Source organism: Penicillium canariense (assembly GCF_028826845.1).
Source record: "Penicillium canariense strain IBT 26290 chromosome Unknown utg000001l_segment0_segment0, whole genome shotgun sequence".
Classification (NCBI taxonomy): Eukaryota; Fungi; Ascomycota; class Eurotiomycetes; order Eurotiales; family Aspergillaceae; genus Penicillium; species Penicillium canariense.
The window spans coordinates 904,082-916,439 of NW_026622728.1; the positions used below are offsets into that span (position 1 = coordinate 904,082).

The window sequence follows — 12,358 nt, forward strand, 5'->3', positions numbered from 1 at the left end:
ATCGTTTCCCGCAGATACCTAATGATTGTGCATTGCACGTAAATACAATGGTGCCTTTCGAGGGTGGTTGTTCTGCGAAACAATCTTCTTCCATTGCTTCTCAAATAGACTTGGAAATGCGTATCAAACATACGGCGGAAAACTATCCAGGATAATGTTATGTTGGGGGCACCAGTTTAAATGAATCTACAAAGCGTGGGTGCCTTTCGTCTTCTCAGCCATCACATGGGCACTTTTCACACTCTGCAAAAGAACCTCCTTATCCTCAAGCCCAACAGAGACCCGCACAATCGTCTCTCTTAAGCCATGACTAGCCGCCCATTTCTTTTCCTTCTGAAGCACCATCTGAACATACGGCTGGGCTAATGTGATATGCGCACCTAAAGATGGGCCCTTCCGCACATCTAGACTATCAAAGAAAGCTCTTGAAGCCTCAATGGTGTCAAAATCGACAGTGAAGAGACACCCATAACCCGGTATGAACTCGTCTGTTGCTTGACGCATGCGTGATTTGTATTGCTGCGCGGACTCGCAAGTTTTAGGATAATGGACCGCATTGACGACGCTTGATGGATCGGAGGCGAAGGGAACGAGGTAGTCAACCACGCATTCGGCGGTATCGTTCATCTGCGCTGCGCGCTTGAGAAAGTTGCGGCTGTTGCGCTCGAGTTGGATTGCATCGTCGATATAGAGAGTGTTGGTGTAGCCACCTGTCAAGCAGGCCTTCAGGGCTCCATAGTAGTCGGAATTCGGATTCAGAGTCACACTGCTCTTCGTATGTTAGCCTCAGTCCGCGGTTGTCGAGAGTAGGGTATCATTGGTACCTCCCCGCCAGCAAATCGGCATATCCATTGAAGGACTTGCTCAATGAAGTCACCACGACGTCTGCCACACCCAAGGCGTCGACATTGGCGAAGCTGCCGATTGTCTCATCAACGACCACCACAAAGCGATGCTTGTCCGCGAGTCTTCTAATTCTCTCCATATCGACGGTTCGTAACAACGGGTTCGAAGGACATTCGCACCAGACGGCTTGGATCATGGAGCCAGCTTGTGCCTTGGTGTCGAGATATGCCTCAAAGTCGTCGATCTGCTCATCCGTACCGAGACTATAAAACTTGTACGACGGACCATAGGTTTTCATCATCTTGATGGTCAGTTCATATGGGAATCCGATGATCACGCTCTCGAGGCCTCGCCATTTCAAAAGCGCTTGGTGCACATGGTAGATGGCCGACATGCCGGATGGGTAGAGAAAGACGTCGGAGTGGTTCACAGTCAGACTTCGACGGGGACCAGCCGGGGCACGTTCCATCAAGCATGCGATGCGAGTGCAAATGGTTCGGTATACGGGATGAACTGTGGCCATTGCGGAGTAAAATCGCTTCACAGGTGGTTCAATCCGTTGCATCGCCTCAATTCTCCGGAGGCAGTGCTCGGCAAAGCGAGATGATATACCAGTTCCCGTGAGACGCCAGAAGAAAGCTCCAATTGGTGCTGATTCTTCTGGATAAACCACAGCCCAGAGTGTTGTCGGCCGGGGCGTGTTGCCAGCACGTACCATCGTGGGATGAGACTCCCCAATTTCAAGAGCAAATACTGATACTGACTTAGCTGGAGCAGCTTTATCACCATTAATTGCGGGTGAAGTCACAAAGCTTTTGCATGCTTGGGCGTGCCTTTGTTCGAGGAAGAGTAGTACTTTCGCTGGGGACGAAAGAAAGCGCCTCTGGCATGCTTGAAACAGCTGAATCAATTGTTAGCACCGATGCTTCCAATCTTCCGAGTGAACCCCCTTCCAAAGAGATAAAAACATACCTTTTGGATGTCCTTGTGCACAAATGTGCGGGGATATCCATTTCGTAGAGCTTTCATGACCTGAGGGTCGCCCCGTCCTATACTACACATGCCATTCCATGTCGGTATGTGGACCGAGATAGCATGGGGTCCTTCTGGGATGGCCCTCCCGAGCGGCGGCAATGTGGTGGTGATGGTCATAGTAACTCTGTCATAATGAAAAGTTTGTATCAAGAGTTGTCAACACTAAGTTCCGTGGGTGATGGCCAATATATTGGTGGTGCACCTTACGAAAGCGGATATTCGCAACCGATGCCAGCATTCCACGTCAATCACTACCTGACACAGCGACGCAGACGCCGCGAAAATCAATCCCCCATGCAATCATAATCATAATCAAGTTGTTTTCCCTGTTTTACTTCGGACATTGAACTTCGTTCTCGGAATCTTTTTCTTTCCTAGGAGTGTTGATCATACGCACCCATTATGATCGCCGTAATCCTTGCTGAACACCCCACAAGCTACCCAAACCCTATCGAGGGATGATCGTAACCCAGCCGGAGCGAAAGCAGTTTGATAGAAAGATGTGCACCTCGAACATGCTGTCGACCCTACATATAGCTACGAAGAGACCCCGGCATGGAGAATAGCAGCATTAATCGCACCATGTTCCTAGTTCATACATGTACATGACAGCGCTATTCCACATGGTATCTATGCTCAAGATGCGAGGCTCAAAATAAGGATAAGAAAGGGTTGATCTCTAAGAGCTGGTGCTCAACAGATCATCGTCGTCCTCATCAAGGCCATCCACCTGCTCTGATTGGAGACCCGCGACGCCGACTCGGAAAACGCCTTCGCACCACTCAGCAAAGGTCTCCACATTCCAGATAGCATCGTCCCGGCCCTTGCCCTTTTTACTGAGGGCGTGGCCTTTGGCTTTCTCAGATGAGGTGTATTTATCGAAGAAGTCCTCGTAGACCTGGATTGTACGATCCTGCACAGCGCCAACGAGGGTCTCTTTCATTCGCGTATCGTCAATATACTCGTTCAGGATCTTGCGCAGAGCCGGTACCTCCTTCTCAATGGTGTGGCAGGAAGGGTGGATCAGTTCCCCGGGCTCCAGGTTGCGGGTATCGACAAACTTGGTGGGGAGGGAAGCTGTCATGCGAGAGGCGTAAGCGTTGATAAAGTCGTTAATCACAGTCCGGAGACGGCCGTCCAGTTCGACTTTAGCGTCGAGCATGTTTTCTACAACGCGCGGAAGAAGGCCGTGACCGACCAGGCGCATCAGGTTGCGCGGGTTGAAGAGGCCGCCGCGCTCACGTAGCTCCCAGAACGTGCTCGTTACGCCGGAGAAGTCAAATGACACTTCTGGGGCGACGTATTCGATATCGAATGCCACGATCTGCTGCTTTAGGATGAGGAGATGGCTCATGAGGAAGAGTTGGCCATCTGCTGCAGTGGATTTGCTTGAGATGAGATTACTGGCATTATGAAGAGATAAGGTGGTTTGATGGACGATCTGATGAGCGAGATCGTCGAAGACGGTGGACTGGAGTGGGCCGTTAGCATGAAGATAAAACATCACATCTGAGCAAGACCCTTACATTTACGAGACGGTATATCCGGCTGAGAAGCCAGATAGCCTTTCGCAAGGTGGGATACCATCCCTTAAGCGCAGATTGTGTCTCGAAGTCCCAATTCCCATCATGCTCCGAAGGAGCCGTAGTATCGTCACCCTCTTTGGTAGATTTGGTCATGTCGATCATAGTATCCGCAGATGTATCCTTCTTTCCAGAGATTTGAGTATCCGTCACGGTAAGCGATACTTGTTTACTGTACATGGGATAATCAATGTCCTCCGGGCGAGGCTTGTATCTCTCAATTTCATCACGAAGAACCGCCTGGGCCCGGAAGACTAGTCGAGTCTGGACGTCTTGCAGAGCAGGCTGAATCAGAATAGAAAAGTCGAGCTGGTTCACATCAGCTTGTTCTGGCTCTTCTTCGGGATCCAGAAAGTATCGAGTCTGTAGTAGCGTGCAGAGTTGACAAAGCTTGCGAATGTCGGTCTCGTGGATGATCCGGGGACGGAGATGATCGTAGAGAGGCTCGCAAATGGTTTCAAGGAAGTCATACAGTCCTCCCTGGCCATGAAACCATTCGCCCCATAAGTCGAATTCATCCAGGCACAATCCGCGGATGTAGCTGATACTTGCCCGAGCAAACGCCATCAGGTCTTTCGATGAACTGGGTGTCTGCATGATTTCATTGAGCTTTTTGCGGGCCAGGGGTATGATGAGCCGTGCCCGGGTCGCTGAGTAGTTGGTATGCAGCTCATTCATCAGGCTCTGGTACTCTGCCTCATTGTTCTGGTTTGGGTTTAGCGGCGGCACCGCTCGCTTCTGAATTTCCACTCCAATCTGCTTCAGCTCTGGAGCCCCGACCCTGAATTTAGCATAAAGAAGAGCCGACAGGGCGGCATCGTTCAGTGACTGATCCGAAATTTTCTTTGAGACACTTTGGTAGATATCTCGAAGTGAAGACACGAAGTTGCCTCGGATCAGCGTGAGGGCGCGTGTCAAGAGAAGCCGGTATCGAGAGCGATAAACTTCCGCCTCCTTTTGCTCAGGCTAGGAATGGTGTCAATACAAGCTATCACGAGATCAGATAGTCCAGACAAGTCTCACATGCGTTTCCATGTAATCCAAGCAGACATCGAGGCGGCGGAGCATGCCAGAAAACTCCGGATCGCGAACCGTATTTCCAGCTCCTGGGGCATTGAGCCGCCTTGAGGCAGGATCCAAGAAATCATAGTAATGAAGATTGGTCTGTATGCCATTTGCAAGCTTTGTATCTCGCTCCTGCGCAGAGAGAAGCCCCTCGCATTGTTTCTCGAAGTTGGAGGTTTGCGACTCGACGGATTTGAAAGATTCCGACAGGCTGGAGAGGTCATCAAGGAGGGTCAGGGTATTCGTTAAGATTTCGTCAATGTGCTCGCGCGATTGCTGTAGTTCATCCAAGCACGTCCTAGAACATATCAAAGGCCCGGGTTAGCCTGGATAAACATATCCCCCGCGCGTTGACCGGACATACTGGTATTGATCGTAGCTCTCCTCGATCAAGTCATCCTGAACGTCATTGAGCCACTTAGAGAACTCAAGCTCACTTTTCCAATTGGGTATGCTCCATTGCAGAACGCCAGCTGATTGTTCCTGTGTTGTCTCGAGGTTCGGCTGTGTTTCGTGGGCGGTTGGCTTCCGCGGCGGGCCAGATGGTGCGGTCTGGCGGCGTGCGCGCTGCTGCTTTGTGGATGGCATGTTGCAGTCAGGGCCCTGAGTGATAAGGAGAGTTTACTCTCCATTCATGTCTTTCACGAGCCGTAAAGTTACTGAGAAGCGGAGTTTTTGGAGTGATTGTTAGGCCAAGTCGTGATGTGTTCACTGCGGTAGCCTATTCTGCCGCATGATCCCGCCCTGTACTGACGCAACAAATTAAGCTTCCCCGGTTTCCTGTAAAGCTCACGGACAATCATCGACAATGTTGGCAACTCGAACGCTACGCCCTGCGGCAAAAGCTACCCGTCTCCTTCATCCCACCCCCGTTGCCGCTCGGTCGGCCCTTCATACTCCATGGCGAAGACTAGCAAGCAATAAGTCGAGGAAGTCGGGTACGTCACCCAACTGGATTGTCAACTCTCTGGGTGTGGCAGTTGCCGGCGCTGCGGCATATTTCGGTTATTCCTACGTAAATGGCGACTTCAAGGGTGCATGGATCGAGAGTCAGACAGGTGGAGAAAAGCAGGTCATTGATGTCAACGACCTTCGTGCCCAGTTTATCCAGGAGAAACGAAGCCTGAAGAGCCCTGCGGTCTACATATGGGGCTCGAATGCCTATAAGGTGGTGGATCCAGGATCGAACGATAAAGATATCAAGACTCCCCGGCGCTTCAAATATTTCAACGGCCAGGTCCTGCGGGATTTCAAGGTCGACGAAAAGTCCGGCGCTGCGATCACTGAAAGTGGCGATCTCATTCAGTGGGGCAAAGGGTTCTCCGAGACCGATTTCAAGCCAAGCAAGACTTTGACTGGCAAGAACCTGAAATCTGTCGCGCTGTCTGAAAACCGAGTCATCGCGCTGTCCTCGGACGGGAGTGTTTTCTCTCTGCCTATCTCGAAGGAGGAGCAAGGCACTGGCCCAAAGCCGCGGGAAAGTTCTTGGGTGCCTTTCTGGGCCGGTCAGTCTACTTTAAGCTATCGCCTCCTGAAGCCCTCGTTGGGACTGGGTGAAAAGGTCACCGCTGTCTCAGCTGGCCAAGAGCATGTCCTTCTGCTCACCAGCTCCGGCCGTGTGTTTACTGCTGCCGCGTCTACCGAACACTATCCGTCACTTGGCCAGCTTGGCGTGTCTGGTTTGACCTGGTCCACACGGGCTAAGGGCCCGGTCGATGCATGCCATGAGGTCACAGCTCTCAAAGGCTCCAAAGTTACTCAAATCAGCACTGGCGACTATCACGCTCTTGCGTTAACCAAGGATGGGCGTGTGTTTGCTTGGGGTGACAATTCCTTTGGCCAACTGGGCGTTGAATATGAGCCTGAACTGCCTTACAAAGACACTCCCTTCGCCCTTCCTCTGCACAAGCTCTATGGACGAGGTAAATATTCATCAACAGCTACCAATATTGCCGCAGGTGGAGCCGGCAGCTTCTTTATGGTGGACGCCAAACGAATTCTCGGCCCCGAGGAAGAACCCAAGGATGTTCGTGACTTGAACAGCGTGACTGCCGATACATGGTCTTGCGGCCGGGGTATCTGGGGCACCCTAGGCACTGGCCGGTGGATCCATCTGCAAGATTCACCTTCCAAGGTGAAGGACTTGAGCGGACTGGCTGAGTACGACGAGAAGAAAAAGCAGATGTCGCCGATCCGCCTTCGCTACATTTCTGTAGGCACAACTCACGTCGCTGCCGTAATGGACAACAAGACAAGCGTTAGCTCGGAAACTACAGAGTCGCTCGACAAGTCGCGCGACTTTGGCCTTGATGTGCTTTGGTGGGGAGGCAACGAGCATTTCCAGCTGGGCACTGGAAAGCGAACCAATCTGCCTCGGCCAAGCTATATCAAGGCGCCCTCAGAATCGAAGAAGGATGAGCCAGAAGCGCGGTTGCAAATTATGCCTCAACACAAGGGCAAGGTGGGCAACCGCTCTGTCAACATGGAGCAGCGGGTGGAATGTGGGCGTCACGTTTCTGCCATTTACTCGGCTGTCTAAGATGTGACGAAGCAAAAGCAATGTACATTATCTGTCTAACTATATCTAATTACCGGCAATTAACGACCATCCCAATTCGTTTACTCGTGACTTTCTGTCAACCCAATCAATGCCTCTGTCTGCATATTGCGCGGCCAACATGGATCCGTCGCCAAATGATGGGTGTGCTCCTCAAATATTACTGGAAGCACAGCGGTGATGACTCTAATTCAGTAGCTGGGGAACACCAGCTTCTCGCACTTGTTTCCTCGAAAATAAGCGTGGACGGTATCAATACTCGTTGCCCCAGTCTGAATACACTAGCGCGTAGTTGCCGCGGGAGCTCATCAGCAGCCCAGCAACACTCCTTGTGGCCTCGACCCAATGTTTCGTCGACACCGAACAAGGTTTTGTCAATTCGCTTTTAGCGCGAACCAAAGCGGTTACTATCATCTGGAACAAATGGGCTATTGGAGTCATGAGAAAGTTACTACTTGTTGAACAGGATTTAACTACTACTTTCAAGATCCCCAGTAAAACCGACTTATTACATGAGAGCAGCTCAAACATCTAGAAAGATTGAAGATTAATTCCAGCTCGCGCATTGTTCGCTGGGTGGACGATTGAGTAGGTGCAAACCAGACAAACAATCGCCGCGGAGACGCTTGGACCACTGCTTATCCAAAAAATTTCCCTGCGCGGCCTGTCGGTTTTCTCTCCCCAATCACCATCGCCATGCCCCGTGAAAAGCAGAAGAGAGGCCGTCGGGCCGAGCAGAAAGCTCAAAAAGATGACTCAAAGCACGAGTACGATGATGCGCTTGAAGCGCCCTCCGCAAAACGCATCAAGCCTTCCGACGACACCGATCAGAACGCCGAAGCCTCGTATGAGGAGAACGCAGACTACATTCCCCTCGCCATGGGAGATGATCAGGGAGATATTGAAGAGACCGCCGATGCAGGAAATGGGGATATGCCATTCTACGGTCTGCTCGACACGGATGAGCAGGAATATTTTGCGCGCGCCAACGAGATGCTCGAGGCGAACCAATTCCAAGACGCCGAAGAGAGGAATCTGTTCGTGGAGAGTGTATACCAGGAGGCCAATGGCAAGGAGTTAAAAATTGCTTGCAGTCAGGGCTGTTCGAGACTTATGGAAAAGTTGATCTCCATGTCAGATGTCAAGCAAATTCGTCGGGTCTTCGGCAAATTTCTCGGTCACTTCCTTCACCTTGTGCAGCACCGATTCGCGAGCCACTGTTGCGAAACACTCTTCATCCACGCTGCCCCGGCCGTTATGCAGAAGACACCGAAAGCCCCGCCCAAGAAATCGGAGGACGGTGAAGACGAGACGGATCTGTCACTCGCCGAGATGTTCATGAGTGTGATTGAGGAACTGAAAGAAAACTGGGGTTATCTCTTGACGGAACGGTTTGCGTCGCATACAATTCGAGTGCTACTACTAGTTCTCGCTGGAGAGCCTGTGGATGTTACGTCGAAAGATTCGGTGGTCGCGAGCCGCAAAAAGGAAAGATTGGGTCTCCCGGCAGCCGGCGCGCAAGAGGAGAGTACCCCTACGCAAAAGCGGAGCGTTCCGGAATCTTTCGAGCCCGCACTGAAGAAGATGATGGCCGATATGGTTTCAGGGCTGGACGACACGTACCTGCGCGCTCTGGCTACGCAGCCCATCGGAAATCCCGTTCTTCAGGTGATGCTCTTCTTGGAGCTCTGTCACTTCGGAAAGTCTAGCGCCAAGGATCCGAAGTCCATTCTTCGTAGACTCGTCCCCGACGAGTCATTTGAGGAGGGAACAGACAGTGCAACATTTATCCGCGGTCTGCTATATGATCCAGTGGGCTCCCGATTGGTGGAGACTATGGTGCGGTATATGCCCGGCAAGGTGTTCAAAAACTTGTACAAAAACAACATTCGCGATCGCATTGGTTCCCTGTCCCGAAACAGCACTGCAGGCTACGTTGTTCTGCGGACCTTGGAGAGACTTGGAAAGGACGACTTGCAGAGCGCAATGGATCTCATCATCCCCGAAGTTCCAGGTCTGGTCGAACGGTCACGCCTCATCGTCCCTCGGGTGCTAATTGAGCGTTGCGTTATTCGGAATGTTGACACGAAACCTTTCGCCCAGGCACTCGAGGAGGCGTACGATGCGGACCCGACGACCCGGCTCCGACAGATGCTCAGACTCGGCGAGCCAACAGACAAAATGGTAGAGGATGAAGAGGATGAAGAAATGGGGGATGTGGACGAGGGTAGGATGGAACGCAAGCACAAGACCCACACTGGTGGCTCGTCGACGTCTGCCGCGGAGAAGCTGCACGGCTCTCTACTGGCACAGGCGATGCTCACTGTGCCGGGGCCTCTCAGTGAGCTGGTTTACTCCAGTCTTCTTGCACAATCGTCCGAGACTATTGTCCAGCTCGCGAAGGAAGCCACTTCCTCTCGTGTTCTGCAACAAGCCCTGACTCTTCCGACTTCAACCGCCCAATTCCGGCGACAATTCATCACCCGGTTCCAGGGCCATTTGGTCGAACTCGCCCAGGACAACAGCGGATCCCACGTTGTGGATGCCCTCTGGTCCGCCACCAAGGATATCTTCTTTGTGAAGGAGCGGATGGCTCAGGAGCTTGCACAGAACGAGATGACTCTCCGCGACTCTTTCTTAGGTCGTGCCGTGTGGAGGAATTGGTCGATGGATCTATACAAGCGCCGGCGGGGCGAGTGGACTGCTCGGGCGAAGGGTATTGAACGAGACCCTGCGAGCAATGAAGGCACCGGAGAACGGCCCAAGTCGAAGTCGAAGCTCGAGTTGGCTCGCGAGCGATTCGCAGCCAAGGAGGCCGCGGCTGCGAACGCTTGACGAGATTGACGAAGTAAATAATTCAATTGATGACCTTGTTTAGGAGGTTAATACCACCACTCTGGATCGAGCCAGGCTGCATGGTTACACTGCAGGAAAAATGCAGACCCATGCGCCGCCGTTCATTTTTTATTGGCTGCCCTTTACAATATCCTCTGTATTCAACCACTATGGTCTTCCATTCGGCATAACCCACACGTTTACTGTCTTTATATAGATCCAAGTAGTACAGCCGTGGGCTGCGATAAGATTGCCCACTGCGGGGCACCTTTGACAGTCGAGAGGCGCTGCAAGAAAATAAGGGCCCTCAATTTGAAGGTTGGGCTGCTCGTCCGCTCGTATAACGTCGCATACCTATCCCTCACAGATCTATTGATCTATATCTCTTCAGCTTCATCAAATGATCTGCTTATCGACCGCGTCCCAGCGTGTCCGCGGGGTACTCTCCGGCCGATGATGTAAGGCGCTCGGTGAGTGTCGCCATCTCCGGCGACATCGGCTCGCGAGAACTTTTTTTTCGCTGCTGCGGTGGATGCCCTCGTCTCCAATCCCTTTGCTGGGCATCTTTTTCATATCTCTTGATACCTGCACATATAGACTTGGCTATTTGAGATCTCTATTGCACATATATTCCCGTAGACTGCGATCTACATTCAGCCAAATGTCAAACCCACCGTCCAGTCGCGCTGACGAGGTGCAGAATGTGAGTCCCCCCAAACCTGCCAATGCCCCCGTCCCTGCTTTTTCTCGCATGGTTTCAGCATTGAGTTGATGGCCAATGGACGATATAGCTTCTGAAAGCCGTCGAAGACCTTCTTATTCCCTTTATCCGATCCGCAGACGAGCACTCGGCCCTTACCCAAAAGAACGGTGCAAATGGACATGCCGCAACACAAGGAACATCATTAGTGGATTACAAGAAGCCAGGGGAGCTGCGCGATATCCTCCAGCTCGGGATCCCAGAGAAAGGCCAAGCGCAGGATGGCTTGATCGAGGTGCTGCAGAAGGTCCTGAAATACTCGGTCAATACCTGGCATCAGGGCTTCCTGGACAAGCTTTATGCGTCCACGAATGCACCAGGGGTGGCGGCGGAGCTTATTCTCGCTGTATTAAACACCAACGTGCATGTCTATCAGGTTTCACCTGCCCTCACCGTCATCGAGAAATATACCGGCCAGCGGCTGGCAAATCTCTTTGGGTTGAACGGGCCCCGAGCCGGAGGCATTTCGGTTCAGGGAGGATCGGCCTCGAACACAACGTCCATTGTCATCGCTCGCAACAATCTCTACCCGAGCACGAAGACGGACGGCAACGGCGGGTACAAATTTGTGCTCTTCACCAGCGCCCATGGCCATTACAGCGTCGAGAAGGCGGCGCAGATGCTCGGATTCGGTAGCAGTGCAGTTTGGCCTGTGCCCATCGATAAGCAGGGCCGAATGATCCCAGCTGAGTTGGAGAAGCGTGTGCAGAAAGCGCAAAGCGAGGGTCGCACTCCCTTCTACGTGAACGCCACGGCCGGTACAACGGTTCTGGGATCCTTCGATCCCTTCGAGGAAATTGCAGCCATCTGCCAGAAATATAATCTGTGGTTCCATGTTGATGGATCCTGGGGTGGTTCCTTCGTCTTCTCCCGCCGACAGAGACAGAAGCTGGCAGGCTCCGAGAAGGCGAACAGTATTGCGATTAACCCGCACAAGATGATCGGCGTGCCGGTGACATGCTCATATCTCTTGGCCTCGGACATGCGCCAGTTCCACCGGGCCAACACCCTGCCTGCAGGCTATCTTTTCCACAATGAGGATACCGAGCCGACTCAGAATGGAGATGCGCACGAGTCCGAACTGGAAGTTGAGTCGCCTGAGGTGTGGGATCTAGCGGATCTGACTCTGCAGTGCGGCCGCCGCGCCGATTCCCTGAAGCTGTTCTTGGGATGGACATACTATGGAACCGAAGGTTACGAGCAGCAGATCGACACTGCATGCGATGTCGCCACCCACCTGGCTACCCTCATGTCTCAGAACCCGAACTTCACTCTTGTTAGCGAGAATGCGCCTCCTTGTCTGCAGGTCTGCTTCTATTATGCGCCCGGCAAGGAAATGGTCTATCCGCGTGGCATTGTGTCGAATGAGAAGCAGCGGGCCAAGAACAATAGCAAAGTCACCGAGCAGATCACGCATGCTATTGTCCGCAAGGGCTTCATGGTCGACTTCGCACCTCCCAGCGGGGACGAGGATGCGGTTGGAAATGGCAAATTCTTCCGCTGCGTGGTGAATATTTTGACTACCAAGCAAACCGTCGAGTCTCTTGTGCGTGCCATTGAAGAGGTCGGTCCTGGTATTGTTGAGTCCTTGAAGTCGATCACGCCGGTCGTTCCTCACAAACGACCTGGTGAGCACGGGCATGGTCCAGTTGTCCACCACACGTGATGTAATTTTTA

At 52.4% G+C, this 12,358-nt stretch overlaps 5 protein-coding genes across 5 annotated transcripts; 3 read left to right on the forward strand and 2 right to left on the reverse strand.

Moving 5' to 3' along the window:
* Positions 1-186: 186 nt before the first annotated feature.
* N7482_000306 (uncharacterized protein) lies at positions 187-1,998 on the reverse strand (the record flags this gene model as incomplete). The annotated part of the gene is made up of 3 exons (XM_056682431.1): positions 187-766; positions 825-1,747; positions 1,819-1,998. The coding sequence occupies 3 exons, from the start codon at positions 1,996-1,998 to the stop codon at positions 187-189; spliced, it is 1,683 nt and encodes a 560-aa protein (XP_056546037.1).
* A 562-nt stretch (positions 1,999-2,560) lies between these two features.
* N7482_000307 (Golgi transport complex subunit COG3) lies at positions 2,561-5,117 on the reverse strand (the record flags this gene model as incomplete). Its single annotated transcript, XM_056682432.1, has 4 exons — positions 2,561-3,352; positions 3,408-4,430; positions 4,488-4,827; positions 4,894-5,117. 4 exons carry the CDS (start codon positions 5,115-5,117, stop codon positions 2,561-2,563), a joined length of 2,379 nt encoding a protein of 792 aa, XP_056546038.1.
* Positions 5,118-5,337: 220 nt separating this feature from the next.
* Positions 5,338-7,068, forward strand: N7482_000308 (RCC1 domain-containing protein; the record flags this gene model as incomplete). Its single annotated transcript, XM_056682433.1, has 1 exon — positions 5,338-7,068. One exon carries the CDS (start codon positions 5,338-5,340, stop codon positions 7,066-7,068), a length of 1,731 nt encoding a protein of 576 aa, XP_056546039.1.
* Positions 7,069-7,782: 714 nt separating this feature from the next.
* nop9 (RNA-binding RNA processing protein NOP9) lies at positions 7,783-9,921 on the forward strand (the record flags this gene model as incomplete). The annotated part of the gene is made up of 1 exon (XM_056682434.1): positions 7,783-9,921. One exon carries the CDS (start codon positions 7,783-7,785, stop codon positions 9,919-9,921), a length of 2,139 nt encoding a protein of 712 aa, XP_056546040.1.
* A 661-nt stretch (positions 9,922-10,582) lies between these two features.
* Positions 10,583-12,347, forward strand: N7482_000310 (pyridoxal phosphate-dependent decarboxylase family protein; the record flags this gene model as incomplete). Its single annotated transcript, XM_056682435.1, has 2 exons — positions 10,583-10,624; positions 10,713-12,347. 2 exons carry the CDS (start codon positions 10,583-10,585, stop codon positions 12,345-12,347), a joined length of 1,677 nt encoding a protein of 558 aa, XP_056546041.1.
* Between the last annotated feature and the right edge of the window lie 11 nt (positions 12,348-12,358).